General features: G+C 42.4%; 1 protein-coding gene across 1 annotated transcript in view; it reads left to right on the forward strand.

The window, feature by feature from the left end:
• The first annotated feature begins 1 nt into the window (after position 1).
• mdn1 (midasin AAA ATPase 1) overlaps positions 2-26,803 on the forward strand; it is a 73,000-nt gene continuing 46,198 nt past the window's right edge. The window contains exons 1-35 of the mRNA XM_034699186.1: positions 2-394; positions 1,712-1,938; positions 3,088-3,312; positions 4,845-4,952; positions 5,205-5,397; positions 5,471-5,680; positions 6,819-6,950; positions 7,078-7,181; positions 7,398-7,512; positions 7,639-7,814; positions 11,628-11,709; positions 12,462-12,557; positions 13,163-13,275; positions 15,595-15,743; positions 15,871-15,931; positions 17,326-17,537; positions 17,691-17,794; positions 17,923-18,067; positions 18,401-18,497; positions 18,596-18,709; positions 19,034-19,181; positions 19,395-19,502; positions 21,039-21,190; positions 21,894-22,072; positions 22,162-22,370; positions 23,213-23,359; positions 23,539-23,680; positions 23,770-23,904; positions 24,351-24,489; positions 24,607-24,736; positions 24,866-24,996; positions 25,341-25,479; positions 25,581-25,695; positions 25,883-26,143; positions 26,226-26,423. Coding sequence (XP_034555077.1) covers positions 299-394; positions 1,712-1,938; positions 3,088-3,312; positions 4,845-4,952; positions 5,205-5,397; positions 5,471-5,680; positions 6,819-6,950; positions 7,078-7,181; positions 7,398-7,512; positions 7,639-7,814; positions 11,628-11,709; positions 12,462-12,557; positions 13,163-13,275; positions 15,595-15,743; positions 15,871-15,931; positions 17,326-17,537; positions 17,691-17,794; positions 17,923-18,067; positions 18,401-18,497; positions 18,596-18,709; positions 19,034-19,181; positions 19,395-19,502; positions 21,039-21,190; positions 21,894-22,072; positions 22,162-22,370; positions 23,213-23,359; positions 23,539-23,680; positions 23,770-23,904; positions 24,351-24,489; positions 24,607-24,736; positions 24,866-24,996; positions 25,341-25,479; positions 25,581-25,695; positions 25,883-26,143; positions 26,226-26,423 — 5,092 coding nt within the window. The 5' untranslated portion in view covers positions 2-298. The remainder of the gene's footprint in view (positions 395-1,711; positions 1,939-3,087; positions 3,313-4,844; positions 4,953-5,204; positions 5,398-5,470; positions 5,681-6,818; positions 6,951-7,077; positions 7,182-7,397; positions 7,513-7,638; positions 7,815-11,627; positions 11,710-12,461; positions 12,558-13,162; positions 13,276-15,594; positions 15,744-15,870; positions 15,932-17,325; positions 17,538-17,690; positions 17,795-17,922; positions 18,068-18,400; positions 18,498-18,595; positions 18,710-19,033; positions 19,182-19,394; positions 19,503-21,038; positions 21,191-21,893; positions 22,073-22,161; positions 22,371-23,212; positions 23,360-23,538; positions 23,681-23,769; positions 23,905-24,350; positions 24,490-24,606; positions 24,737-24,865; positions 24,997-25,340; positions 25,480-25,580; positions 25,696-25,882; positions 26,144-26,225; positions 26,424-26,803) is intronic.

Raw genomic sequence — 26,803 nt, forward strand, 5'->3', positions numbered from 1 at the left:
CACAGCAGCACATCTCGACAGAACACCAAACCTCCGTCGCTGTGCGTGCGCGTCATCACTGCGCGACGGGGAATCCAGCCCGACCCGGAAGGATATGCGCTTCACTCACATGTGGACAGGATTTTAACAGCAGTGACGGGAACGTGCTGCCTGTGTGTTGTCATACAACATCAGCTACACGAGCGCGTTATGAACCTTACAGTTTGGTTTCAGAATAGTAAATCAGTGTATCTCTCTCAATTACAGGTCCAGCTTGTTTTTGTTGTAGATCGATCTTCCAGAGGCGACAAATGATACGATGGAAAATCTAGAATTGAGCCTATCCTCACTGGGCACCATATCCAGACATGTTGACAAAAGTCACAACCAACTAAGCCAATATCTCTCCAAACAGGTAAGAAAATTCAAATCCTGGTTTATATATTTTTACACTTTTGTCTTTGTAGTGTTTTATTTCCACATTTTGAGCTTAAACGTGTCCACTGTGCAGCATGCAGTCACATTTCTTTCACATGTCAGAAGTTGGTGTACAAATGAAGTAATTTTAGTGTCATTAAGGCTGTTCTGCATTTTTTTTTTAAACCATAGGATGTGGAAATGTTAAATAAACATTGATTTATAGAACACCAATTACAGGTATAAAGTTTCATCACATGATAGTATTCTAATGGCTCTTTGACACTAGATGTGTGTCATGATAAATAATGTGTTTGGGTACAAATTTGGCTCATATTATGAGGAGCAGGTTTCACAGGGTAACTCATGATACAATATGATATGATATGATACAGTACAGTAAGTTAATACAATACGACTTTATTGGATTGATTGCAATACTATGATATGATACAGTATAAGATATGACAATATGTTACATTGGCGCAATAGGACAATACAATATGATGATAGGAAACAATGTTACAATACGATGTAATATGATACTCTATGATACAATAAGATATGACATGATACAATACGGTATGATACAGTTAAATAAGATACAATGTATCACATTATGATGACATGTAATCAATACAATATGATATGATACAATGCAACATGATACGATACACCATATCACGATATGATACAATATGATACCAAACGCTACAATATGGGGTAATACAACATCATATGTCTCTGTTCAATTGCCCATCATATCATCATGATACAGATAATCCTGTAATGATTGTAATACGATCAAATGATTGATGATACGTCACAATATTGGCTTTACTGAGATTGCAAAATGTAAGTACAGGATGAATGTCTTTAGAGGAGACATGAAGTAATGACACAGTGAGTCAAACAAGGGGGAATCTGTTTAGTTGTATAGTTTTGAATGAAAAAATCCAACAAGCTCTGCTTTCTCCCTCAGCATTTGTATGTTTGACCTGTTGGATGCAGTCCTAGGTATAAAGGCCATGCTCTGGCACCATTTTCATTGAAGGTTTAAGATGTTTACAGTCACTCAAAATGTTAGCAATTCACCATTTATCACAGAATTGCTGTGTAGTGATGTTATCGTCGGCCACGCGTCAGGTATTGTATCATGAGTTACCGGGTGAATCCTCTGCTTTGCAAGTACACATATTGTGACAATGCTTAAGTTGTGATGAAAGCCTCCGTCCTAATAGCTATCAGCACCACTGCGCTGTCTCATCACGTTCCTAAAATCAACATTTCCATAACATGTCTGATCTGTCCTCAGATATGGAGCCAGCAGGACAGGCAGTGTATCCTGGACTGTTTGACTCGGCTGCTGTTGGAGAAGGACTACACGCTGCTGATTGCTCGACACCTGCGCCCGCTGGTCCTTGATCTGCTGGAGAGGAATGCAGAGAGGGTCAAAGCTGGTCAAAGGATTAACCATGACCTCCATGAGCGGCTGTGTGTGGCCCTCAGCAAACTCCTCGGCGTCAGTCCAGATGCACAGGCGTAAGTAGAGTCCATGCTTCGGTCTGTCTTGGCACTGGTTCCTGAAGCGTTGGGACAAACACTTTGTTGGAGGCAAAAATTAGATGTGTCTTGTCACCTTCAGAGCAACAAATGATTAGCACTTAATAAATAAGAGGATAATGTAAAGTGAGCAGGTGTTCATGCAACAGTTCTTACAGGATGAGGGAAGATGTCAGGGTCTGGTGAGTTGGTAGCAAATCCATGGTAGTTGTGTTCTTGTCAGTGTGTTTGATGGTCAAATTGACTTTAAACTTAACATTTTCATTCACAGTGAAGAAAACATTTTAGCATTTTTTCAGCATTTTTCTGTTAGCATTATTAACAGATACAGAAAGTAGCAGCAGCACTTGTATAAAGTCCTCTTTATAACTTCTCAGTCAGTCCTGTAACTCTGCCAAAGCTCAAACTGTGTTGTGGTTTGTGTCTGTTTTCTTCACTTTGTTAGAAGTCCCTTTCACTTTAGCTCTGTGTATTTTAACCTCCCTCGCTGTTTCTCTTCTTCTCTCTGTGTCAGGTCAGCCATTAACCACAAGTCTAAAGTTTTGTGCTCTCCAGATAAATGACATTAATATTTAAATTAGGAAATCTGACGTTTTTGCCACACGGTCAACAGGAAGAGGTGAAATCATAAACGTTAAATATGTGCCGGACTCGTTTCTGTGGATTGATATGACATGACGTGTGTGTGATCTGGTTGTCTCTAGTGTCACTCTTGGTAATCAGAATCAGAACGACTTATCGTGGTTTGGGGGTATTGACCAATCAGAATCAAGAATTTAACACAGCCTGGTTGTTAGTCAGCAAGCTGGGTCATAACACAGGTAATAACTAGATGATACCTGCATTTATAATCAGTCAAAGCTCTTCAAACCAGGCTGGACAAACAATCTGAGATTTGTAAAAGCTGCTCATGTTTTTGGAAGTGTATTCTTTAATGTGCTGATCCAGAAATCTTTGCTGGTTCCAGTTCAACAGGATGCACTTCCTCGCTTTATCTGTGCCGAGCAAAATGAGTAAAAATAGTTTAATATATTCAAACAAGAACAAAGTATGTGATCCAGAGAGTTATACGGCAACATTTCTCTCTGCTCTACCCTCCCTAACTAGTCTTCTTCTTCTGTGTTTTAGTTTTGCAGCAAGGTACTTCAATGACGCCCCCCCGGTGTTCCAGAGGCTCTTCTTCACCAGCGAGGAGGCTTCAGCCGTTCAGTATGGCCCCCGGAGGATGAAGCTGCGGGACCTGATGGGAGCCACACTGCGTTTCCTCCAGAGCGACTGTGCAAAGTTTAGGATGCTGTGGGACTGGAGTCCCTGCGTGTCACAGCTGCTTACCAGCGATGTCATGGTTCGAGGGTACGTAGCTGCGTCTTCATTGGGCAGGTTTATACACATTAACAGGGACTTTGAAATCAGATTGTGAAATCATCTCTTCTGCCATTGAGGTTTTGTTCTTAACTTGACTGAGTTGGTGTTTTTCATATTCCAGTGAATACAGATTTACATCCATGATACTGTCGATGGCTTTTACAAAGATTATAACCTTATTTTTTCTAACATCACTTACTTTATGTCAAACATCCTATTTTTTAATATAAAACAAAGATAAACTAAAGCAGGGTAGAAAAAGCATTTCATGTTAGCGTTATTTTCATGATTAACATTTAAAGCTCCTGTGGGGAACTTCTGGTTTGTGTCAGTTTTGGCGCCCCCCTGTGGACAATATTATAAAATCCTCACAGGAGCTTTAAAGGTGCTGACTTGAACTACCAAAGTGTAACCATCCTTTTATATGCAATTATAAGCATGATTTTATGTTACCAAAGTGGCTGACATTGATTTTTCAAAATGTCTTATAACTGGTAGTAATGTTAATTATCGCTGCTTTAGTTTAGCACACAGACTTTAAAAAAGATGTAGATACAGTAAGTGGTTTAGCGGTGTAATCTGCTGACTAGCTTACACCATGACATCAAAGTTAAAGTGCTGTGTTCTATAATTTATTATTTATTCTATTGTATTTAATTATTCTGCACTTTGCGCATACTTAATTATTATTTTATTTTGTTTTAGCATTATTTTATTTCTATTTAATTCATATTTATATCTTATTTATTGCTTCTTTCTATTAATATTTTGACTTTCTTACATGCTGTTAATAAGAGCTCTGTAATAACTGAATTTCCCTCCCCCGGAAAAACAAAGTATTTTTGATTCTGGTTCTGATATATTTAGGTGTTTCCCTTTAAATTGGATATCATTTTGTGGTGGTTAAACAGACTGAAATTAATAGTGTCGTCCCTTTATGACTTAAAACGGCAAACAAAACCATCAGCATGAAAATAGATATTTTTTGTTGTTATTTTTTAATGCTTGAAAACACTGCCGCGGAGGGTAGGTGTCAGGAGAGCTGAAGGTTTCCTCAGCAGAGGTCCTGGATGGATGGTACATTTGAAAATTAGCAGAGTGAGAGTTTATTTGTTAAATAGCACTGCTTCCAGATGTGCAGGAAAAAAAACATTAAGAGATATGAGCTTGGTCAACAGGGGGCGCCAAAACTGACGCAAACCGAAAGTTACTCACTGGAGCTTTAAAATACAACAAGAGTACCTATAATACTCTTTATTTCACCATTTTTCAAAAAGACCTGCTTATTGTTTTTGAGTATAAAAGCAAACTGATATTGCCATGCTCGTTTTAAAAGCATTTTAATGCAAAATATGATTTCAGAGATTATTTTTAAACACAGATTTGTTGATATTTTCCACAGTCTCTTGCCAATGTAAAGTCAACTCTGCTCTTTATGTTTCAAATGATACTATCTGATGCTTGTTTACTGTTTTCTTCTTTTCTTGAAACATCCTGTACTCTCTCATGATCTCCAACAGGTACACAGCTCAGTGTCTGGCTCTGGTCTCTCACATGACTGATAATCAGAAAACCATCTTTCTAAGAAAGGTGCTCACGGGCGATGAGATCCTGCACATGAAGATCAAGTATGTGTCTTTGATTCAATGTATCTCTTGTCATGTTATGATGTTATGGGCGTTACTTTGGTTAAACAACTCTCCTAACCTGTCTGTAATGGCACTATAACAACACATTCTGTTTGATTATTTCGGTTTGTAAAGTTGGTGTAAAGTTCTTTCGCTAGAGAAAGCTCTAAGTTTAATTTTTCAGATTTGTGACCTTGTAGGTTAAAAAGAAGTGCTTTATCTGTTGTGATTAAAATGTGTTTTTTTGTTTAGAGCGCTAGAGGAAACTCAGCAGCTGGAAGTAGAAAAGGCTCTGGTGTTAGCCAATCAGGGCTCTGTGATGTGGCGTCAGGAGAAGGCGAATAAGTTTACGAGGGGTCAGGTGGTGTCGGAGGACCTGTCCCGGAACGTTGTGGCCATCTGTGGCGTCGTCCTCCCCAGGATAGCTCCCAGAGTCTGTGAACAGGTGTGTATGCTTCTGTTTGTCACATGACACACTCCCTGCTGGTCGTATTGTGCTCATATTGTTCTGTTTGCAGGCAAACGCAAAGGATCTGGTTCTGGTGGACTCTACGTGTCGTAATCTGAGGAGGCTGGCACTGGCTGTGGCGTCCCAGAAGCCTGTGCTGCTGGAGGGTCCGATTGGATGCGGTAAAACTGCCCTGGTGGAGTTTATGGCGGCTGTCACAGGACACACGAAGGCTTCAGAGATCCTCAAGGTCCAGCTGGGCGATCAAACCGACAGCAAGGTGAGAGAGGAAGGAAGCAGTGTGCACTCAAAGTGGTTAAGAAACAGTGTTTGTATCGTGGTTCTAATAGGATCCTTTATTATAAATGGTCAATACAAGACTGTAGGAGAAAGCTGCATTCTTATTTGTGTTATAGTAATCTAATAAGAATGTAGCTGGAGCATTCATTACATCCCTAACATCTTTACGTTGCACAATCCAGGCTCTCACCATGAATTTGTAGTTCTCACAATAATATATGTAATTGCTCTAAAAGGGAAACAATAATACTTAGATAATGACCAAAAGCTCCTGCGGGACTTTTTATCTGCTTATGTAACAGACTGAAATTAAAATGGATCTTTTTTTATAACTACAATACAAACAAGACCATCTGGATAAAGGAAGACTACTTCTGTTAACAACCCACAATCCAAATGTCGGACTAACAGGCTTTAAAGTGGCTTCTTCCCCAAAGCTGTGGACAGACTTCTGAATCCATAACCCCATCCCCACAGCCCCAAAACAGGTCAGCACACCAGTGCAACAATGACTCTAAACCTGCTACGAGTTAACTGCTATTACTTTCAACCCTTATGTACGCTATGTATCTCAGAGAACACAGCGTCCATGATTTCCAAAAAGAATGTCATATTTTGATTCATCAGACCACAGGACAGAAGTCATGTCTGTTTTTAATGCAGTGATTTCCACTACAGAGTCATGTCTGTTTTTAATGCAGTGATTTCCACTACAGAGTCACGTCTGCTTTTAATGCAGTGACTTCCACTACAGAGTCATGTCTGTTTTTAATGCAGTGATTTCCACTACAGAGTCATGTCTGTTTTTAATGCAGTGAGTTCCACTTCAGAGTCATGTCTGTGTTTAATGCAGTGCTAGACTTTAAATGATTTGCAAATCATCAAATGAAATAAGACTTAAAAATTAGCTGAACTTTTCTAGATTTTTTGGATTTAAAACTCAAAAAAATGAACACAATAACATGACCCACAAAGGCAGAATATTTAAAAGTTTCAATGTTAAGCAGTTGTATTAAATGCATCCTTTGACAATATGACATAATGCTAAATCTCTGAAGTGCTCCTTTAACAGTCGATGGAGACTGAAAATGAGTGCCTGTGATGTGTTTGTGTCTCAGATGCTGCTGGGGATGTACCGGTGCACCGATATACCGGGAAAGTTTGTGTGGCAGCCGGGAACTCTGACACAAGCTGTCACTACGGGCCAGTGGATCCTCCTGGAAGACATCGACCACGCTCCTCTGGATGTGGTCAGTTCAAACTCAGCCTGGTGCTTCACATGAACACGCTGGATTTCAAGTCCCTTCATTCTTCCTGTCAGCCAAGCTTGTAGTTAACGTATCTTCAGAGCTGGACTGAGATGTTGTCTTGTTTCAGATATCCGTGCTGCTGCCTCTGATGGAGAATAAAAAGCTGATGATTCCAGGACGAGAGGACTGCATTGATGTCGCTCCTGGATTTCAGTTCTTTGCAACAAGACGGTGAGAACATCACTGGAAACACTAAATGTCCTCTACGTGTGAGGTTTTCTCACTTTTGATTAGTTATCTCCAAAAATGCATCCAACGGAATGCATTTATGAAGTTTGTGAAGTTAAATGAGGCAAACAAAGTCAAATCTAGAGGTTCAGGACTAAAAGATCCTGATTGTTGTATTGATTTTATGTGAAGGTCGTTAAGATGTCTTGTGTGTTGTAGGATGTACTACAGCGGAGGCAGCTGGCACAAACCACAGAACTCTCACGCAGCGCTGCTAGACAAATACTGGACCAAACTTCAGATGGGAAACATGACCCGAGAGGAGCTGAAGAAGGTGAGTGTTGTCCGCTTTGAACCCTGACAACTCTATAAATTCGATCCCCATTCCCCACCTGCTGCAGTTTCATAGTGCCCTGGACTGATCACACCCAAATCTGTGTGTGTGTGTGTGTGTGTGTAGGTTCTCATCAGCAGGTATCCTCGGCTGACGGTGGTGTCAGACCGTCTCCTGGATATCTACTGTCAGCTGACCGGAGAGAGACACTCGGACATGGACACGAGCAGCCTTCAGCAGTCTGAGGAGCACAAGTCTGAGGACAGACACACACCGCTGGAGGGTAGAGCTCTGTCTCTGAGGTCAGGCCCAGATTACTCTCCATACTCTCTCTTTACTTTTCTCATCTGTGTTTGGTTGCTGTTGAGCTTTGGTATCATCAAATAGTGTCCCTGTTGTTACATATTTTATGGTGAAAAGACTAAAGGCTTAAAAAGGGTGGGTTTGCATTTGTAGATTGGTTCAGAAGGCAACATCAATCAATCAGACTTTATTTGTAAAGCACTTTTGATACAATGACATTGTAACACAAAGTGCTGTACATAAAAATGATAATGTTAATAATAACCATAACAATATAAAGCGCCCATGACTTCAATTTCAGAGCACTTCCAACCAGCGTTTACTGTTGCGAGGTTATGAAAGTCACCCTGCAGCATTTCCGTTTCCCCAAGAAGTGACCGTTGGATCAGTTTTAAAATGCTCTGTATGCTTCATACTTGCTTTCATTCAACGACATTTCATCAAGAAACTATAAAAACTGTTAATAGAAGTCATGTCAGAGAATCAGCAGCAGCTCTAAACTCAGAAATTGTACCTCGAAAAAACGAGTGTGGTAACTTTTCTCTTCCGTACGGACCTCCGCCATTGTTGTTGATAAAGCTGATGTCGGAAGTCCCGCCCCTTCTTGATTTCTAGAAGTGCGCTGTTAAAACGAAAAAGCTGTGAAAACGAAAAAGCTGTGAAAACTCAAAATTTCAAGGCAACTGTCTGCACTCGATTTTTGAGTTTTGAGACTAACTAGAAATCTTACATTTGAGCCAATTGGTTAGTTTTTGTTGAGATAACTTATCATTCATATGTAGTGTAACTTAAAGTTTGAGTTCTACATACTAAGAAGTGAAACTTGTGCCAACTTATTATTTTGTGTTCAGAAAATGTTCCTTTGTAACTGCACGTAACTACACCGTGTTCCCACTTGCAAGGTAGCTAGCTAATGTTCAAGGCGGCCAGCTATTGGTAGTGACCATACCTTATTAAACTAACGTGCTGTATTTCATCGCAGATGGATTCACTGAATCAACACGTGAGAGGAGATAAGCGCGAGTAGCAAAGACGTTTCAACGCAACTTTAAAATCCTTTTTAACTCAAAAAGCCGTGGCAGAGATCAACAGGTGTTTTGGTTTAAACAGCGACCCTGTTATCTGGAGACTTTCAGTCGGATGAATCCCTCATAAACGTCTTTAGATGATCATTAAATATCTGATGAGGATATGTTGAATCTTAATAAACCAAAAAAAATATTTTTCATTCCCAGTGTTTCGACAGTTGTGTAAACTCCACAAACACCGTTACGTTCAGCTGAAGGTCTCCGGTTTACAGGGTCACTTTTAAAACGTAACACCGGTAGAGACGGGTTTGCGGTGGGCTGAGAGAAGACTGCTGTTACAAGCTGCTAAATCAAGAGAATCACAGCTTCTTCTTTTGAAAAGTACACACACATACAAAAAAGATAGAACAAATAAAAACTAATGAAAGAAAGAGAAATCAAGTGAATCACAGATGTGTGTGATGTTATTGTGGACGGCGGGCAGAATAAATACACTGCAGTTAATATACCAATCAGACATGTTCAGTATTGCAGGCCCTGGCCCCCAAAAGCCCCGGGACCTTTGAAAAGTACTACCCCCCCAAGCAGGGGCTTTTTAGTAGGGAGATTATCTACCCCTGAACTAAACTTAGACCCTGGGTCCACCGGTCGAAATGCAAGTGGTTCCGGGGTAAAGTTCCTCTGGTCAAAAAACGCCTCAACTAACTAAACAAATTAAAGTTACATTAACCAGTAATCAACTCACCATCAATTGACCAACTGTAAAGCTAGAGTTTCAATACAATACTCAAACAAAATACTCACCTTTATGGCGATCAAATCCCACAGGACAGGAGAGATGGCGCCACATGTGGGAAATTGATAGCGTGGAAGCTGAGGACACTGAGTGCAGGAAACGCTGAATCACATTGGGTTTGAATAGAAAACAGGAGCTACCATGGCAAAAAATGACGACAGTAGACATGGCACCTAATAGATATCTGAATCAGCCTAATCAATGAGAAGCACTAACTGTAAAGTGAACTACTTTTACTGATGTCCTACGTGCTGGTCATGTGATGTCATCTTTCCCTTCCTGCTGAGATAAACAGGTCATTTGATGTCTTACGTGTGTCTGACTTCTCTGCACAATGACTCTCAATCAGAAGCCGACCCTCAAAGCTTCCATATCTCACAGATTCTTACAAACTAAAGCTTCCGGCCTGTCCTCAGCGACAGCCTTCATAACTCTAATGAGCTTTCCACTCACTGCTCTGAGTTCGATAGGATATTGATCACACTGTCCTCTGCATGAGAGGCTGGAACAACAGATAGCACTGGTCATACTGGGACACCCCCATCATGTAACTGGTTTCTGAACACCCCCTCATGTGGAGACGTAACTCCTCTGTTCTGATACTTTTTGAACTTTTTGGCTGCTGTCTGTTGGATCCATAGAAGCAGTGAATGTGATTCTGCAATAACATCAATATGTGATAGTTTCCATGCTGCTTTCAGGGATCAATGTCATTAACTTTATAGCTGCGACACTCGTTTGGATTGATCTGGGTCAGTAGGGTTCATCGTATAGAACAGATACACTCACTTTAGGTCCACTCTCTGAGGTTTGTTCACTAGAGGTTTCACACGTTGACATTTAAAACTACAGAAATGTGCTAAAGATGCTTTTGGATCATTACATGTTTATTAAATTTAACTCTTTATCCGATCAAATCATAACATGTGTACTCTGCATACACGATATATGAACAACTGTAAATCTATTGCCTTTTTCATCCATATTCTCCATCGACTGAGATGATTTGTATTACCTGAGGAAAAAAAAGATTGACAAGTTGTAGTCTCTAACTTTTTTAGTCACATCCAAGCAATATCCAAAACCAGATTACCTGACTTCCTGTCCCGCTCCATCTGCTCTTTGCTGATTGATGCATCGTCGTTTGGCATCCAGCAAAATAGAAGTCTTGTGAATCTGCTGTGGAGGGCTCTGGATTGCCGGAGCTGAGTGGGAGCAGAGCAGGTGGAAGTAAACAAACTGACTTGAGGTCAACAGACAGAGTGGAGACGGACCAAACACAGATCTGGTGGATATTAGCTGTAAGGGAGTTTGTGTCCCAAAAAGACCAAGACAGGCTTGTCCATACTTGTATTTCTAGAAGTTTTAATCATTATCATGGTTATTTTATAGGACTGCCTAGAGAGACCATAAAACAACTGCAGCTCATCTGACCAGGAGTTAAAAAATGAAGCACTTTTCTAAAACCTCTGGACAGAACAGGATTGATTTAAAGCATCCGTAACAGTTCACAGATCACTGGATGGTACAGGCCTTGAATATGTTTCTGACATGTTTAAGATTTATCAACCGAACAGGAACCTCGGATCTGCGGACTTGTCATGTCTCTAAAACTGAAATCTACAACCTGCACTTTATCTTTACAGAACTGTAGTTTGAGTTTGCTCTTATTGCACAGCTCAGTTTAAAGTCATGTGATTATGAATCTGTGTTTTAATGTTGCTCTTAGAATGATGTTTTTTCTTTTAGAATGTATTTATTCATTTCCCCTACATGTTCATATTTTCGTTTGTTTTTGTCCGAGCATGTTTCTTTCATTTTCTCTTGGATCCTTCTCTTATTGCGTTGCCTTGTCTCTCGTTCAGCCACCAGATCATTATCCAGGATGACACCGCCTCTTCATCAAACAGAATTTGTATAGAAAATTGTGTTTGAATCAATTTTATATAATTTTCTTTCCTCTTTGTGTCTTTCTTGTGATTCCACAGGGACTTATTAAAATGGTGTGAGCGGATCAGCGTTAACTTTGACAGCACTTCACCGGCCACAGCACAACACGTCTTCCAAGAGGTCAGTGGGTTTGATGTTTCATTAAGAAAGCAGATTAACAGATGTTTATATTTCTCCCAGATCTGCCACAAAACAACATTCAGTCCTTTATTTATTTTACTGCTCGGCCATATTTGAGTCTGATGCCTTTTTAATAATAATAATGATAATTCTATTCGTAGAGCACTTTTCAGGAAACAAATTATTAGATATATATATAGGATATATTTCTTAAAACGGTTAAACTCAAATAAATTATTATAAAGTTCAGATAATATAAGGAAAGGCTCTGCGATTAAAGTCTGTTATAAGAAGGGATTTAAAAGACATCACAGACTCCGCAATTTTATAAATTAAAGCTCCAGTGAGGAGTTTTTATCTGATTATGAAACAGACTAAAATTAACAGAAAAGTCTCTTAATGACCCACAAAATCAAACTAGACAATTAGCAGAAAGATGTATCATTTCTTAACTGTGATTTTGAACACCCGTAACAGCACTGTTTCGGAAAATCAGCTTTTTCACTTTTCCATAGTAAATATTTGATCGGTGATACTTTTGACTGTCAAAAGAAAGCAGGAGATTTTTTTAATGGTAGGTAAGAGATATATAAGTTTGTCCACAGGGGGCGCCAAAATCAACACTACTAGAAAGTTCCTCACCGGAGCTTTTAAAAGTGATGATTTTAATCTCAATCCAGTGTGTATAAATGTGATGTTCACAAGCTGTGGTGAATAATCGTGAGTTACTTTTATCTGTTTCTCCCTGTCAGGCTCTGGACTGTTTCACGGCCATGCTGTCTCGTCCTGAGAGCCGACTTCGAATGGCAGAAATCATCGGAAGCAAACTCAACATCTCTAAAGAAAAGGTAACTTACCAGCCTGTGATTCTTCAATGAGGGGCACATTTATTTAGAGCTTCCCTCAACAGTACTGAATAGATTTACACAATTCTGCCCATTAAACAGGACTTCTGGTGTTTTAAACCTTGGCCTTCATTTAGCATATTTTAGGGTCAAGATAACTGCTGAGTACATAAAGACGTGATATGTATTCAAAGTGTCTGAAAACAGTACAGAAAGTATCCTTGGAAAGACGGACCTTTTGGTTTAAGAGGAACAAGAGAATGTGATTTTCTCTCTGTCTCTGTAAGCCTCCTCTCAGAGCTTACATGCTCCTGACTCCGGGCATTGTGGAGCTCTGAGGTTTATCACAAATCTTTTATTGCCATCCTAATTGACAACATATTAAATTTAAAACATTTACTGTCTGGTAGTGAAGAACCATGATGATCTATCCTCCAATGCAGCCTGGTTTGGTGCTGGCAGCTAAATTAACATGCAGGAGAGATTTAGAAATGTGTTGTCAATTTGAGTCAAGAGTTGCAGTAATCAGTATGAAGATCAACAGCACCCTTTATTTTATATTAGGTTGTCTTATGATGTGACTTCCTGTCTCTTGTCTCTCTCCTCAGGCGCAGCACTTCTGTCAGCTGTACCAGCCTGGCATCACGCTGAGCGAGCTGGAGGCCTCGGTGGGCAGAGCGGTCCTGAGTCGAAAGCAGACTGAAGCGGTGCAGCTGAGTGTGTAAGTGGGACACCCTGCCCACCCACCCGCTCCCTCTGACCTCTTTATGAACTGTATACATACATTAGCTCTGCCATTATTGCTGTGCAAATATTCACCTACTGATAGACCCAAATAGAGTCCTGCTGGGAGACTAAATGAACATGCATTGATTTTAAACACATCACGGTAAACAAACTCTACTGGTGCGTGTGAGTTTAGGTTCTGAAGCCAAGGTCAACAGCTTTACAGTGTGGTCTCTCTGACTCTCGATGGGATCATAATGCACAAAATGAACATCATGCTGTACTGAAGAAGATTTGGAACAAGAGATTGAGACCATGAAGTCTGTAGGACAATGTTTATAAAGGGAATAAATCAGCTATAGAGTAGGACCCTTGTGCCACAGACTTCAACACACTGGGGGCGATTCAGGTCAACTCAAGAATAAATTGTGCATCATTTGCTCTCGCTATCTGCTCACTCTCAAGGTTCAACTCAAAGCGTATTGCTCTGATGATATTCAAGCACAAACACAACCGATAATGTTCTGCAGCTCTGTGCAGTTCAATCGTTTTGCGTCTGATTGCGGAGACGAGCTGTCGGCATCTCCACTCGCTGCTGGGCAGAGCTTCACTGTGCACTCTCATCCTCACCAAGCTCAAATCTTCTAATCTACAAAAGATGAGCTAAATTAATTTGATCAGTTTATTGTGAAGTCGTTTCAGGACAGATGTGAGAATTAACCGTCTATAACAAACCTTTGAGGCATCAAGAGCGGCTTGTTCAAATAATAAAACATGTAACGGCTACAGACCATATGTACACGTGTGAAAAAGTGGTGGTCTCGGGTTGAGCAACCAACAGCCACAACTTGAACGATTTAACTCCAGATTTAAACACTACAAGTTATGTCAAAGTAATAACTGTAAAGATATATTCTTTTTAAGAAGAATTGTTGTCATGATTACTTGAGCTTTGATCTTTACATCTCTTAAAACAACCATGGCACTGTTACTAGGAATGGTCAGTGTACGGTCAACATTTCACTCTAACTGTGAGTAGCTGTTAGTGTTGGACACTTTTTGCATTGAGGTTTATTTGTGCTCAAAGAGGCCCATAATTATCAGATTTGAAGATCTAGTGGATGATTTTTATTTATCATGGAAAAGTGCCAGCGCTGGTTAGCATAGCCACATAGCTACATGTTCGTAGCTGTGTACCAAGACACACGTCGACATACTGACAAATAAAACAACAAGAAACACAGAATCTGTGACCAATCGTCAAGAAAGGTCCTGCTGCAGGCGCCTCTCTGTCAGGATCAGATTCTGGGTCAGATTCAGAGGGTGGAAGTAACGCGGTCTGTGAGCAGAGAGTATAGTCAGCCAACATGTAAACATTAGATCAACGTGCTGGACAGCCGAGGCACATCCACTTCCTGAGGGGGCGTGGTCAGAGAGAAAACAGACCGTTCTGAGCAGGGCTGAAGAAGAGGGTTTACAGGCATGCCAAAATCTGATTTCAAAGTGTTTTTTTGAGCATAAACTTTAAAGACATGTTTTGGGGACCTCTTAAACAAATATATATTGATGAAAAAAGCGTGATGTGTCACCTTTTAAAAGCTGCCCCATCCTTTAGTGAAGTAGACTCAGACTTCTCTCAGAGTTTCAGGCTAGGTCTGCTTCTTTTCTGCTGTCGATGTTCAGACACTGGATTGCAAAATCTTTACCCTGCAGACATACTTCTCCTTTTGTAGAGTGTATATAACACAAATGGAACAAAATTTAGCGATGTGCCGTCATCTTGAATGGTGTGATACATTCATCTTTAAACAGATCTCATTTCCAATCTGACCAACCACGTCACTACTTCAAGTCTTCTTGTGGAGGCACTAATGGCTTTTATCTTTCACGTTACCTTTTGATGTGATGTTTGCATTCTTTAGTTTATCAGATATCATTGGTAATTTAAAGATTGTCTCTTATCTCAGAATTTCTGTGTTGTTATGTTATTGTTGGGTATTGTGTCATATCCTGAGTTACACAATGATTCACATCCCTGGTATTCACCATCATGCTGCCCAAACGTATGAACAGGCACTTTGATTTTTGATCTGTCAGATATTTTCTCCTGGTTTTCTCCTGCCCCACATATTCACTCTGTTTAATTGTACTCTGTATATCCTTAAGATGCTTGTGTGTTAAAATCTCAGTAAATTAGGATCCTGAAAGATTCCAACCCGCCTGTCTGGCACAAACAGTTTTCAGATTCTGAGTATTTAGTGGTTGGGAAGGATGAAACCAGATTAATTATGATTTAATGTTTCCCCGTGAACAGAGAAAACCAGACATTTGCTGCCACCCGTCCCTCGGCGGTGCTGCTGGAGCAGCTGGCGGTGTGTGTGGCTAAAGGAGAGCCGGTTCTTCTGGTGGGAGAGACCGGGACTGGAAAAACTTCCACCGTTCAACACCTGGCCAGAGTCACAGGTGAGCTCTGAGACCTTCACCCCCTTTATCTCCCATTTCTCTCTTCTCCTGTTGGGTTTACTGCATGCTGTGTTTAAATTGTAGCCTGTCATAATTAAAGTATTCTTTGTTCTGTGTTTCAATCCAGGACACAGGTTACGGGTCGTGAACATGAATCAGCAGAGTGACACAGCCGACCTGCTCGGAGGGTGAGTGACATACACTTGTACCTTAATGATACAAAAATCATATCATGTCTACATAACGTCAAGCATCCTCTGTATCCAGAGATTAACCTTTAAAAAGCGTGGCTGCTGAATTAAACCTGCAGCTGTCTCATAATGTCCTCAAAGTCAGAGTCTCCAGTCGTTTGGGTTTAAAGTCTTTTTCTTTTCAGGCAGATTTCAAAGTGCAACACTGCGTCTACATTAGCTGACTCTGCAAAACAATGGGCATCTTTATCTACAGCAGGGTGTAAAAGAGAACAAACAGCATCCTGTTTACAGTGAAACTCTGTGTCTCATCGATGGGTTGTGCATCTGTGTTACCACACTCAGCTTCAGGATGTTCCTCTAAAGCTCGATCCCATCTCACCCTGGGCCCTCTCATTAGTTTTTGAGTAGTGGACCTTCATAAAGATGTACAGGATTGAATCCTTATCTAAGGGTGTATTCACACTTTCATAAACTCCTCAAAACCTCCTAAAATGTTCAAGACTCTTTTCAAACAGAGCAGGTCTAGACTGTACTCTATGTTCTATTATTAACCAAGACCCAACATCAAGACAGGATAAGATCCAGTCCCATCTTACAGACAGGACTCAGTCTGATCTCATCTTAATCCACCATGAGCAGAGCACTTTGCAGCATTTAGCAAGTTACAGTGGCAAGGACAAACTTCCTTTAACAGGCAGAAACCTCCAGCAGGACCAGACTCATGTTAGACACACATCTGCTGAGACCGAGTTGGAGAGAGGGATAGAGGGAGGTGAAGAGAGAGAGAGTTGATAGTGGTGAGACGGATAGTAGTAGTTGTAGCAGCTGGAGTCTGGCACGTCCGCAGGAACCTATGAGACAAGGGAGCTCAGGGACTCCAGAAAGGTCTATGGTTAGTCACTTTAATGGGACAGGGAGAGTTAAAGTAAGAGACAGGCAGAGAGAGGAGAGAGAGGAGAGAGAGGGAAAGACGGGATCCCAGTGTGTTAGTTCCCCCGACAGTCTAAGCCTATAGCAGCATAACTAAGAGCTGGTCCAAGCCTGATCCAGCTCTAACTATAAGTTTTATCAAAAAGGAAAGTTTGAAGCTTCTCTTGAAAGTAGAGAGGGTGACTGCCTCCCGAACTCTGACTGGTAGATGATTCCAAAGGAGAAGTGCCTGATAACTGAAGGCATGACCTCCCATACTACCGCTGCCTCTTTCTAGAAATTTTCAGAAGTGCATATGCGATTCAATATGATTCAATATGATCCTCACAAAACTTAACTCTATAATCAGATTGAGCACAAATGAAAGATCAGTCCTGAGTAGGTACTTAGTGTTCTGTACTCTCCCTGTTTTGGATCAAACCTCCACCTGGACCAATGTGGCTTTCTGTTTACTGCAGGTACAAGCCAGTGGACCATAAGCAGATCCTGCTCCCTCTGCGTGAGGCCTTTGAGGACCTGTTCTCCCAGACGTACTCCAGGAAGCAGAACCTGACTTTCCTGGGTCACGTGCAGACCTGCTTCAGGGGAAAACGCTGGCAGGATCTGCTCAAACTCATGGACCACGTCTGCAAGTCTGCGCTCACCAAAGAGCTGCAGGATAAAACCGACGGTACAGTTCTAGAGAGATCAAGCTATAAACAGTGACACATGATGCTTCAGAACATTAACAGGTGTCTGTGTCTGTGTCTGTGTCTCTTTTTCTGTCTCTGTCTCTGTCTCTGTCTCTGTCTCTGTCTCTGTCTCTGTCTCTGTCTCTGTGCAGCTGACCTGCTGCAGGAGAAGTGGGAGGCACTGGCTCTCAGGCTGAGTCAGACCCAGCAGCAGATCAGAGCCTGTGAGGCGGCCATGGTCTTCGCCTTTGTAGAGGTATTGGTTCTTGTAGATCTACATACCTCTTTAACTTAACATGAACTGATCTTACTCATGTATGAGCTGAGCTTCTTCGTGTCCAGCCTCAGTGGATCAGCTCTAACCTCTGTGTGAATCCTCTGTAGGGGACTCTGGCTCAGGCGGTGAAGAAGGGTCAGTGGATCCTGCTGGATGAGATCAACCTGGCGGCAGCAGAGACTCTGGAGTGTCTGAGCGGACTGCTGGAGGGCAGCGCTGGATCTCTGGTGCTGCTGGACCGTGGAGACACTGGTGAGGACTGATTTTACTTTTAACCTGATTGGCTGATGAAATAACTTTGATTCCAGTGTAGCTCATTTATATTTAGCTCTCAACATTTACCTCATTCACACCGTCAGAATCCTTTAGGAGAGCGTCTGAGCTGAGGAGTGATTTAGGAACACTCTCAGAGCAACTCTGAGTGAGGAGGGGACACAAACTTTTATCTTAGTGAGCGGTCAGTGATAACGGGCAGAGAAGAACAGTGACCTGCAGTCAGACTGTTGATTTGTGTCAATATCATCTCAGTTTATGAAGTTTTTATATTCCTGTATTTTTCTCATGTTTGTGTTTGATTGAATCCAGAGCCCCTCGTACGACACCCAGACTTCCGGCTCTTTGCCTGCATGAACCCAGCGACTGATGTGGGCAAGAGGAACCTTCCTCTCGGCCTCAGGAACAGGTGAGAGCTCAAGAATCAAAGTCTTTATCTCATTCATCTGTGGCTACATCGGGCTACTGTTTCATTTTCTGTTATACATTTTCGTGTGTGTGTCCCAGGTTCACAGAGCTGTATGTGGAGGAGCTGGAGAACGAGGGGGACCTGAGGATTCTGGTCTCTGATTACCTGAAGAGTTTAAATTCACCCAGGAATATCGTCAGCGGCATCATCAGGTCGGTCTGTGTGTAACGTAACTGCAGCTAAAGTAGGGCCAACATTTTCTAGCACATCGCTAAGAGCACAGACGTTAGCTTCAATACACAATAGAATTGAATGTCATGTTTATTTTGCTTAATCGAGTCTGAAAACACAGTTGATTTTTGATTCGCAGGATAAACAAAGTTATTTTATTTGTTTGACGGTAAAACAGAAAAAAAAAAAGCAGAAACTTTGACACTAAAATATTTTCTCTCCCAGACAAAAAAATGTTTAAAAAAATTCTGGTTTATTTGAAAATACACATTTAACACCCTCTTTATTTTGTTGTGTGCGTGCAGTTTTTACCTGGCGGTACGAAAAGAGGCAAACTCCCACCTGGTGGACGGGACGGGTCACAGACCTCACTACAGTCTGCGGACTCTCTGCAGGGCTCTAAAGTATGTTGCTGCAAATCCCTGCAGCAGCGTGCAGCGCTCACTCTACGAGGTATGATATAGAATCATGTTAATAGTTTCAGTGCTACCTTTTTTATTTTAAAGTGATGTGTTTTAACAGCACCACAGTTTCTGTAAACTTCACCTGCATGTGTTTGAAGTCACAGCCTAACTCTCTCTCTCTCTCTCTCTCTCTCTCTCTCTCTCTCTCTCTCTCTCTCTCTCTCTCTCTCTCTCTCTCTCTCTCTCTCTTTCATGTCTGCAGGGTTTCTGCCTCAGCTTCCTGACTCAGCTGGACAGAAGCTCCCACCCTCTGGTGCAGAAACTGGTGTGTCAGCACATCCTGATGGGGAACACAAAGTGTCTCAAACAAGTAAGAGTCTGATCCTCTCTTAAAGTACTGCCACTTTTATTTACAGGGAGGGGCGTTAGAATGAAGTTTACCTGAGTTTATTGAAGGTTTAGGGAGAAAAGTTAGTTATAACCTTTGATTTAGAGTCCCTACCTGTTTCTGTCTCTATTCACTTCACCAAGCAGATGTATTTATAGTGTACATTAAAAAAACTTCCTGTTGACATGTTTGTAAATTATGTTCTGTATTTCTGTAACTTCGATGGAACGTGCTGCCGCTGATCTCGACCAGGACGCTCTTGTAAATTAGATTTTTAGTCTCAATGATGTGCTCCTGGTTAAATAAATGTAAAGAAATAAACTCAACTCAACTCAACTTATATTTTATATTTTTTACTTATTTATATAGCACCTTTCATACATACAAACATTCAGCCCAAAGTGCTTCACAAAAAAACAGAGACAGAAAACAACAACAATGGTAAAATTATAAAAGGCATTATTAGAAATAAAATAGTTAAAAATAAAATGAAATTAATACAGTAAAATTAATAAAATAAGTAAGTAAAAAAAGTTCAAAATAATTATAAGTTAAAAAATCAGATAAATACAAGAAATAAATAGATAAAGTAAATAAGATAAATAAATGTTAAAGTTATGATAAAGTAGAAAAATAAAGTAAAAGAAGTTTGAACATCTGTCCTGATGTGACTCAGTTCAACAGAATGGTGTGTAAAGCATGCTGCAGACTGGAGCCTCTGTTAGAAGAGTGACGCTGTCTCATATAAGCAGCTGCAACATGTGCTGAGTGTGCAACATGTGGGCTCATCTGTGGCTGTGCTTTATAATCCATGCACACAGTTTGGATTACATTCGTGCACATAGATTTGCATTAAGCTTTTTTTCTTGACATGTGACCTGGGGCCTCCATAGACTCCTCCCAGTGGTCAGAAGGTGATTGACACTGAAACGGGCCTTTAATGTGAACCTCTTCTAATTGACTCTTCACAGACCTCTGTTCCTCCAGAGTTCATCGTATTTTATTTCATATCTGATTTAATAGTTATGAAGAAACCCAAAACTCAAAAACAACCAAGACTAAATGAAACAATGGAAGAAAGATGCAGATCTTTCACACAGCCTCGTCATGATTTATCCGCTCCCTACGGTCATTCGGTCAGAGTTTGAAACGCTGCCAAACGCTGCGGTCATATTTTTTATGGGCCTAATCACTCTGTGCACAGAGCTCCATTTTTACTCTCTGACTGTCAGCTGATGACGACACGTGCTTAAACTCAGTCTAATGTCATCACCTGAATCAACAGTGAAGAGAAACATCAGACATTCAGAGAGATGAACTAAACACCACACAGACAGAAGAGCTGGACAGACCCGATTCAATCAGGTGTTTATTGGATGTACAGCAGCTGTCTAGACATAGTGAGACTGACACTTCAGTAAATCCTTCTCCATATGAATCTGTCTTTGATGGTCATCCTTTATAAACAGTGAATTATTTATGAGTTAATAACATCTCCCTCTGTTGTGTCTCCTGCAGCCCATCCCAGCGCCCTCAGGCCGGCCGTGTGCAGAGGTGGAGGGATACTGGGTGTCTCAGGGGGAGATGGAGCCGGCTCTGGACCCGAGCTACATCCTCACTGCCTCAGTCAAGCTGAACCTCCGTGACCTGGCCAGGGTGGTATCTGCGGGGTAGGAACACGGCCTGACCCCCTGCCCGTGATTTCAAATCAATGCGTTCATCAATGAATGTCCAGACAAACATTTTGGCAGAGCTCGATCTGGCACTTTAGGAAAGTTGCATCAGAGTGCATGAGGACAGGAATTTGGCAGGATGATTCCCCCACAGTGAGTGACCTGATGGGCCTGGATCAATCCTTTACACAGAGCATTAGTGAGGGCTCTGGTGTCGGCTGGTCGGGCTCACTGTCAGGGGGACCATTCAGCATGAAGGTATTGATAGGGTTCAGGTATTGGCTCTGCACGGGTCAATTAAAGGGATATTTCAGTTTTTTTTAAGTTTGGTTGTATGAGTTACATGTCACTAGTTATTGTTCTAGCCATGATGGGTGCCGCTCAGCTCGGCCCCTTTAATGAGAAACTGCAGGGACAAATAGTATGCAAGCTAGGCTACAGTTTTCTGCAGATGGGGCCAAGTCTGCTACATGATTTATCTGATTTTGAGAGACTTCAACCAGATCGCTCATCTTGTTTTAGCTGTACGCTCTACTAAGACATATTTCAGCACTTTACTTTGACACCAGAATGCCTGTTTTTTTTTGCACTTTTTATGGACGCAACACAGATGTGCTCTTCCGCCTGCATCACGCTGATCATGTCTCCCCGGACGGACCAAGAGTCTGCCCTCCCGTAACTTTCTCTCAATGTTTTGCAGGACTCACCCCGTGCTGATCCAGGGAGAGACGTCTGTGGGGAAGACCAGCCTGATCCGCTGGCTGGCTGCAGCCACAGGAAACCAGTGTGTGAGGATCAACAACCACGAGCACACCGACATCCAGGAGTATATCGGCTGCTACTCGTCTGACGACAAGGGCAAGCTGGTGTTCCAAGAAGGTACGAGCGCTCACTCCGGTCTCCTGCACCCTCTCACTATCATCATTTCCCTCCAGGCTAACATGTCTCTGTTCGTGTTTCTGCCTCAGGCGTCCTAATCGACGCCATGAGGAAAGGCTACTGGATCATCCTGGATGAGCTGAACCTCGCTCCCACGGACGTCCTGGAGGCTTTGAACAGGCTCCTGGATGACAACAGGGAGCTGTTTGTGGCAGAGACACAGGAAGTCATCAAGGCTCACCCTAGATTCATGCTGTTTGCTACCCAGAATCCCCCTGGTCTCTATGGAGGCAGAAAGGTAAACAGTTCATTCAAGCAGTGAGGGATTTCTTTGACGTCACGGTTGCCGCTGTGATCATACAGAGATTCAAACTGATAGATTCCCACCAGATTTCTTTGAAATTTGATATCAAGACACTTTATTTGACCTACAAGATGAGTTTACGACTAAATCAACATATCTCTGACTAAAAAGGAAGTAAAAATCATGATGAGCTCTCTAGAAGGCGATTTTTTGTTTTATCTGACCCTCCTGTCAAACAGAATAAGTAATGAATAATGTAGGGTTAGCAGGTAGTTATGGGATACAGAATCCCCCGACAGCGTGAGACAAGACTGATTCCAAGTCAGTTATCGTTCCATGGTGATGGAACAGTGATAGAACGAGAGCTGTCCTCATTCAGCTCTCCTTCTTCTCTGAGCTCTGCGGTTCACACACCTTTAAAAGTATACAAATGTCATAACTTTGAACCCTGCTGCTATCATCACCACCACTCATGGTTTAAGTTTCTTTGTAGAGATCGCTAACCTAAAGTTTCTCTCACCTGCTCTGCTCCTTCATAATATTGATGGACAGGATCCAATATGAAAATGTGTGTAGCCTGCTGTTTAGCATGCTAACCAAAACTAACATCTAAGAAGCTAAATGTGCCAGAACTCTTTTCTGTGAATTGATTTCACATGATGTGTGATCAGTTTGCCTCTGATGTTGCTCATGTTAGTGAAAGTTAATAACTGTTGTCAATGGGGTTAGACCAATTAGAATCAAGTATCTTTCACAGCTGAAGATCATTAAGACAGCCAGGTAATAAAGTGTGATAATAGAGAAGATGTAAATAATCTTCACCCTCCCTCCTCCAGGTTCTCTCCCGGGCATTCAGGAACCGCTTTGTGGAGCTTCACTTCGACGAGCTGCCGAGTGGAGAGCTGGAGACCATCCTCCATCAGAGGTGCAGCCTGCCTCCATCCTACTGCACCAAGCTGGTCAAAGTCATGCAAGACCTACAGGTAACCAGAAATATGCGTATCTTGTTTTTAACAGTGTCTTTCCCTGGTGTTTATTTTGTCTCATTTACCTTCATAATGTATCATTTCTGTCACACAGCAGCCTGCTTTCTTTTGTCTTAAAATTCCTGATTTAAATGATCCTAATGGCCTCTGTGTGTGTGGATGTGTTTCTCCTTCAGTCCTTGCGTCGGGGGTCCTCCGTGTTTGCAGGGAAACACGGCTTCATCACCCTCAGAGATCTGTTCCGCTGGGCGGACCGATACCGGCTGGAGCAGCAGACAGAGGACACTCAGGACTGGCTGCAGCACTTGGCAGATGATGGTGAGACCTCTCAGATGTTTCTCTTGACCCACCAGCTGTGACCCCCGTGTGTTTGTCTGAACACTTAAAGCTGTCCTGGTCTTCTTCAGGGTACATGCTGCTGGCAGGACGCGTGAGGAAACCTGAGGAGGAGTCCGTCATCATGTCCATCCTGGAGAAACACTTCAAACGGACGGTGAACCCTGAAAACCTGTTCTCCAAGAAACAGGTCACCAGCCAGTTCAGTGAGTCAGACTCAACAAGACTTCAGTCCAGATCCACCACCATACTCTGATCCAGATCCATTACAACACTCTGATCCAGATCCGTCACAACACTCTGAGCCAGATCCGTCACAACACTCTGATCCAGATACATTACAACACTCTAATCCAGATCCATTACAGCACATAAATCCATCACCACACACTGATCCATATCCATTACAACACTCTGATCCAGATCCACCACCACACTCTGATCCAGATCCATTACAACACTCTGATCCAGATCCACCACCACACACAGATCCAGATCCACCAACACACATAGGTCCAGATCCACCACCACAACCTGATCCAGATCAATCACCACACACAGATTCTGTTGCTCTGTTTCACATCAACATCTGTTCGTAGTTCTCCAGTGTGATGAACACAGGGTCATGTCTGGATGTTGTTTGGGTCTGCAGGTTCCTTCGTCGACAGCATCGCCGGGGTGCCTGAGGAGTTCAGACATGTGGTGTGGACACACGGCATGAGGAGGCTCGCCGTGCTGGTGGGACGTGCGCTTCGATTCGGGGAGTCAGTCCTGCTTGTAGGAGACACCGGGTGAGACTCAGTTTCACTGTTAGACCTTTGTTCTTTATTGAATCGTTACTTATGTCTGGTTTGGGCTTTAAACTTGTTTTTATTCACACTAAACTTTTGTTTTGGTTTGCTCACCAGATGTGGAAAGACGACGATCTGCCAGCTGTTCGCAGCTTTAGCAGCACAGAAGTTCTTCTCAGTGAACTGTCACCTCCACATGGAGACGTCAGACTTCCTGGGAGGCCTGAGACCAGTCAGACACACACAGGTACGGAGCCTGGAAGGGAGGCTGGAAAAGTCAGAGGGGGGAGGAACCTTTAAGACAGAGAACCTTTAAAGTGAACTTCTTGGAATAACTAAGTCTTGTGCTTTTTTCTGTGTGTCTGTGTGTGTGTAGACGAGTGGTGAGGACAGCAGGCTGTTTCAGTGGCATGACGGTCCCTTGGTTCTGGCCATGAAGGAGGGAGGAGTGTTTCTCATGGATGAGATCTCTCTAGCAGACGACTCCGTGCTGGAGAGACTTAACAGGTAAACACACCAGAGAGAGAGAGAGAGAGAGAGAGAGAGATACACCAGACCACATTTAAAAGTATAGAAATAGAAATAGAAAAACAGAAATACCTCTTGTTTGTTTCCGAAACCAAAAGGTCAAAAGATTAAAAACTGATAAAAACTCTTTTATCAAATCAACAGACCGGCCCTGGTTCAGACCAGAGAGAGAGACAATGTTTTATCCATGAGTTTAATTTGTGGATTTTGCATTTTGAGCCCTGAAACTGAATTTGAACATGACTTCACATCCAATAAACAACCAGCTTCAGGTGAAGAACAGACTGAGAGCAGCCCTTGACGGCGTGTTGTGTTTGTTTCAGTGTTTTAGAAACAGAGAAGTCCCTCGTGCTGGCGGAGAAAGGCAGCGGTGACGATGACGACGTGGAGCTGATCAGAGCGGCTGAGAGTTTCCGTCTGGTGGCGACCATGAACCCCGGAGGAGACTTCGGAAAGAAGGAGGTAGATTTAAAAAGATGATGTTGATGATGATGCAGGATAAAATAAATTTGAGTATAAACTAATGATCTACCTGGTGTTTGTGCCTCTCCTCTTTGGGACAGCTCTCTCCTGCCCTCAGGAACCGTTTCACAGAGATCTGGTGTCCTCAGAGTAACAGCCGCAGCGACCTGGTTCAGATCATCCAACATAACCTGCGCTCAGGCCTCTCATTGGACGGTGAGAAGAAAATGCAACTTACATTTAATACAAGTAAAACAAGCTATGTTCAGACTGATCCAAAGGAGATTCTGTTTCAATCAGAAGCCTGTTTTTACATTTTGGGGTCCAGATTTAAACCCTTGTCTTGGAAACAATGAGTAACCTGAGCATGGTACTGATTTTGTTTAATTGGTATTAAACTCAGGTGGAGACATCGCCGAGCTGATGCTGGACTTCATCGAGTGGCTGACCCGGCAGGACTTCGGTCGGCGCTGCATCCTGAGCGTCAGAGACATCCTGTCCTGGGTATACTTCATGAACACGGTGTGTGAGCGGGACGAGGACGGCTTCATGACCATGGGAGCTCTGGAGGAGGAAGAGGAAGCGGAGTGGGACCTCAGACTGGACACTGTCACCGCCTTCATCCACGCTGCGTGTCTGGTTTACGTAGACGGCCTCGGCTCGGGTGAGCTGAGGGGTTGTTTTGAGTCTCGTTCTGTCAAAGGAGGTTTTCAGGAAACATAACATGAAACTCTTTTCTCCTGCAGGAACCACGGCGTCGTGTGCAGACAGCGCCCTCCTGGCACGCCGGCTGTGTCTGGGCTTCCTGCAGCAGCGTCTGAGTAAAATGACCAAACTGGATCAGGAGGTTCTGGACGCGCTGAGAGTCTACGACAGCTGCCTGCCGAGGGAGCCGCAGTGGGGAGAGGATTTCTTTGGCATTGACCCGTTCTACATCGCATTAGGTGAGGATTTACAGTGACCTGTTCATGACTGAATGATTTCATCTGTAGCTTTGTTTGTACATGTTACCCTGAACTAACACACTTGCGGCTTGTCTCAGCGATGGGCTGGGCGTCCCTGTGATCCCTAACTACAGGACATCTCTGAATGTGTGAGACTCTAAGACCCAGAACACTGCCAAAAAATCTAATCTAAGCAAGAGTCATTTTCTTCTTTGTTGAATAAATGACTGATAACATTTAATTTCAACAACAGTCACCTGACAAGTCCAGAAACATGTCTGATTTCAAGACATTACAAGACAAAACTAAGGCCTGAATGACTTATGATGAGTAAAATAATCTGATACAAAATATATATGACAAGTCCCTGGATTTCATTG

This window comes from Notolabrus celidotus, chromosome 13, assembly GCF_009762535.1.
Source record: "Notolabrus celidotus isolate fNotCel1 chromosome 13, fNotCel1.pri, whole genome shotgun sequence".
Lineage (NCBI taxonomy): Eukaryota > Metazoa > Chordata > Actinopteri > Labriformes > Labridae > Notolabrus > Notolabrus celidotus.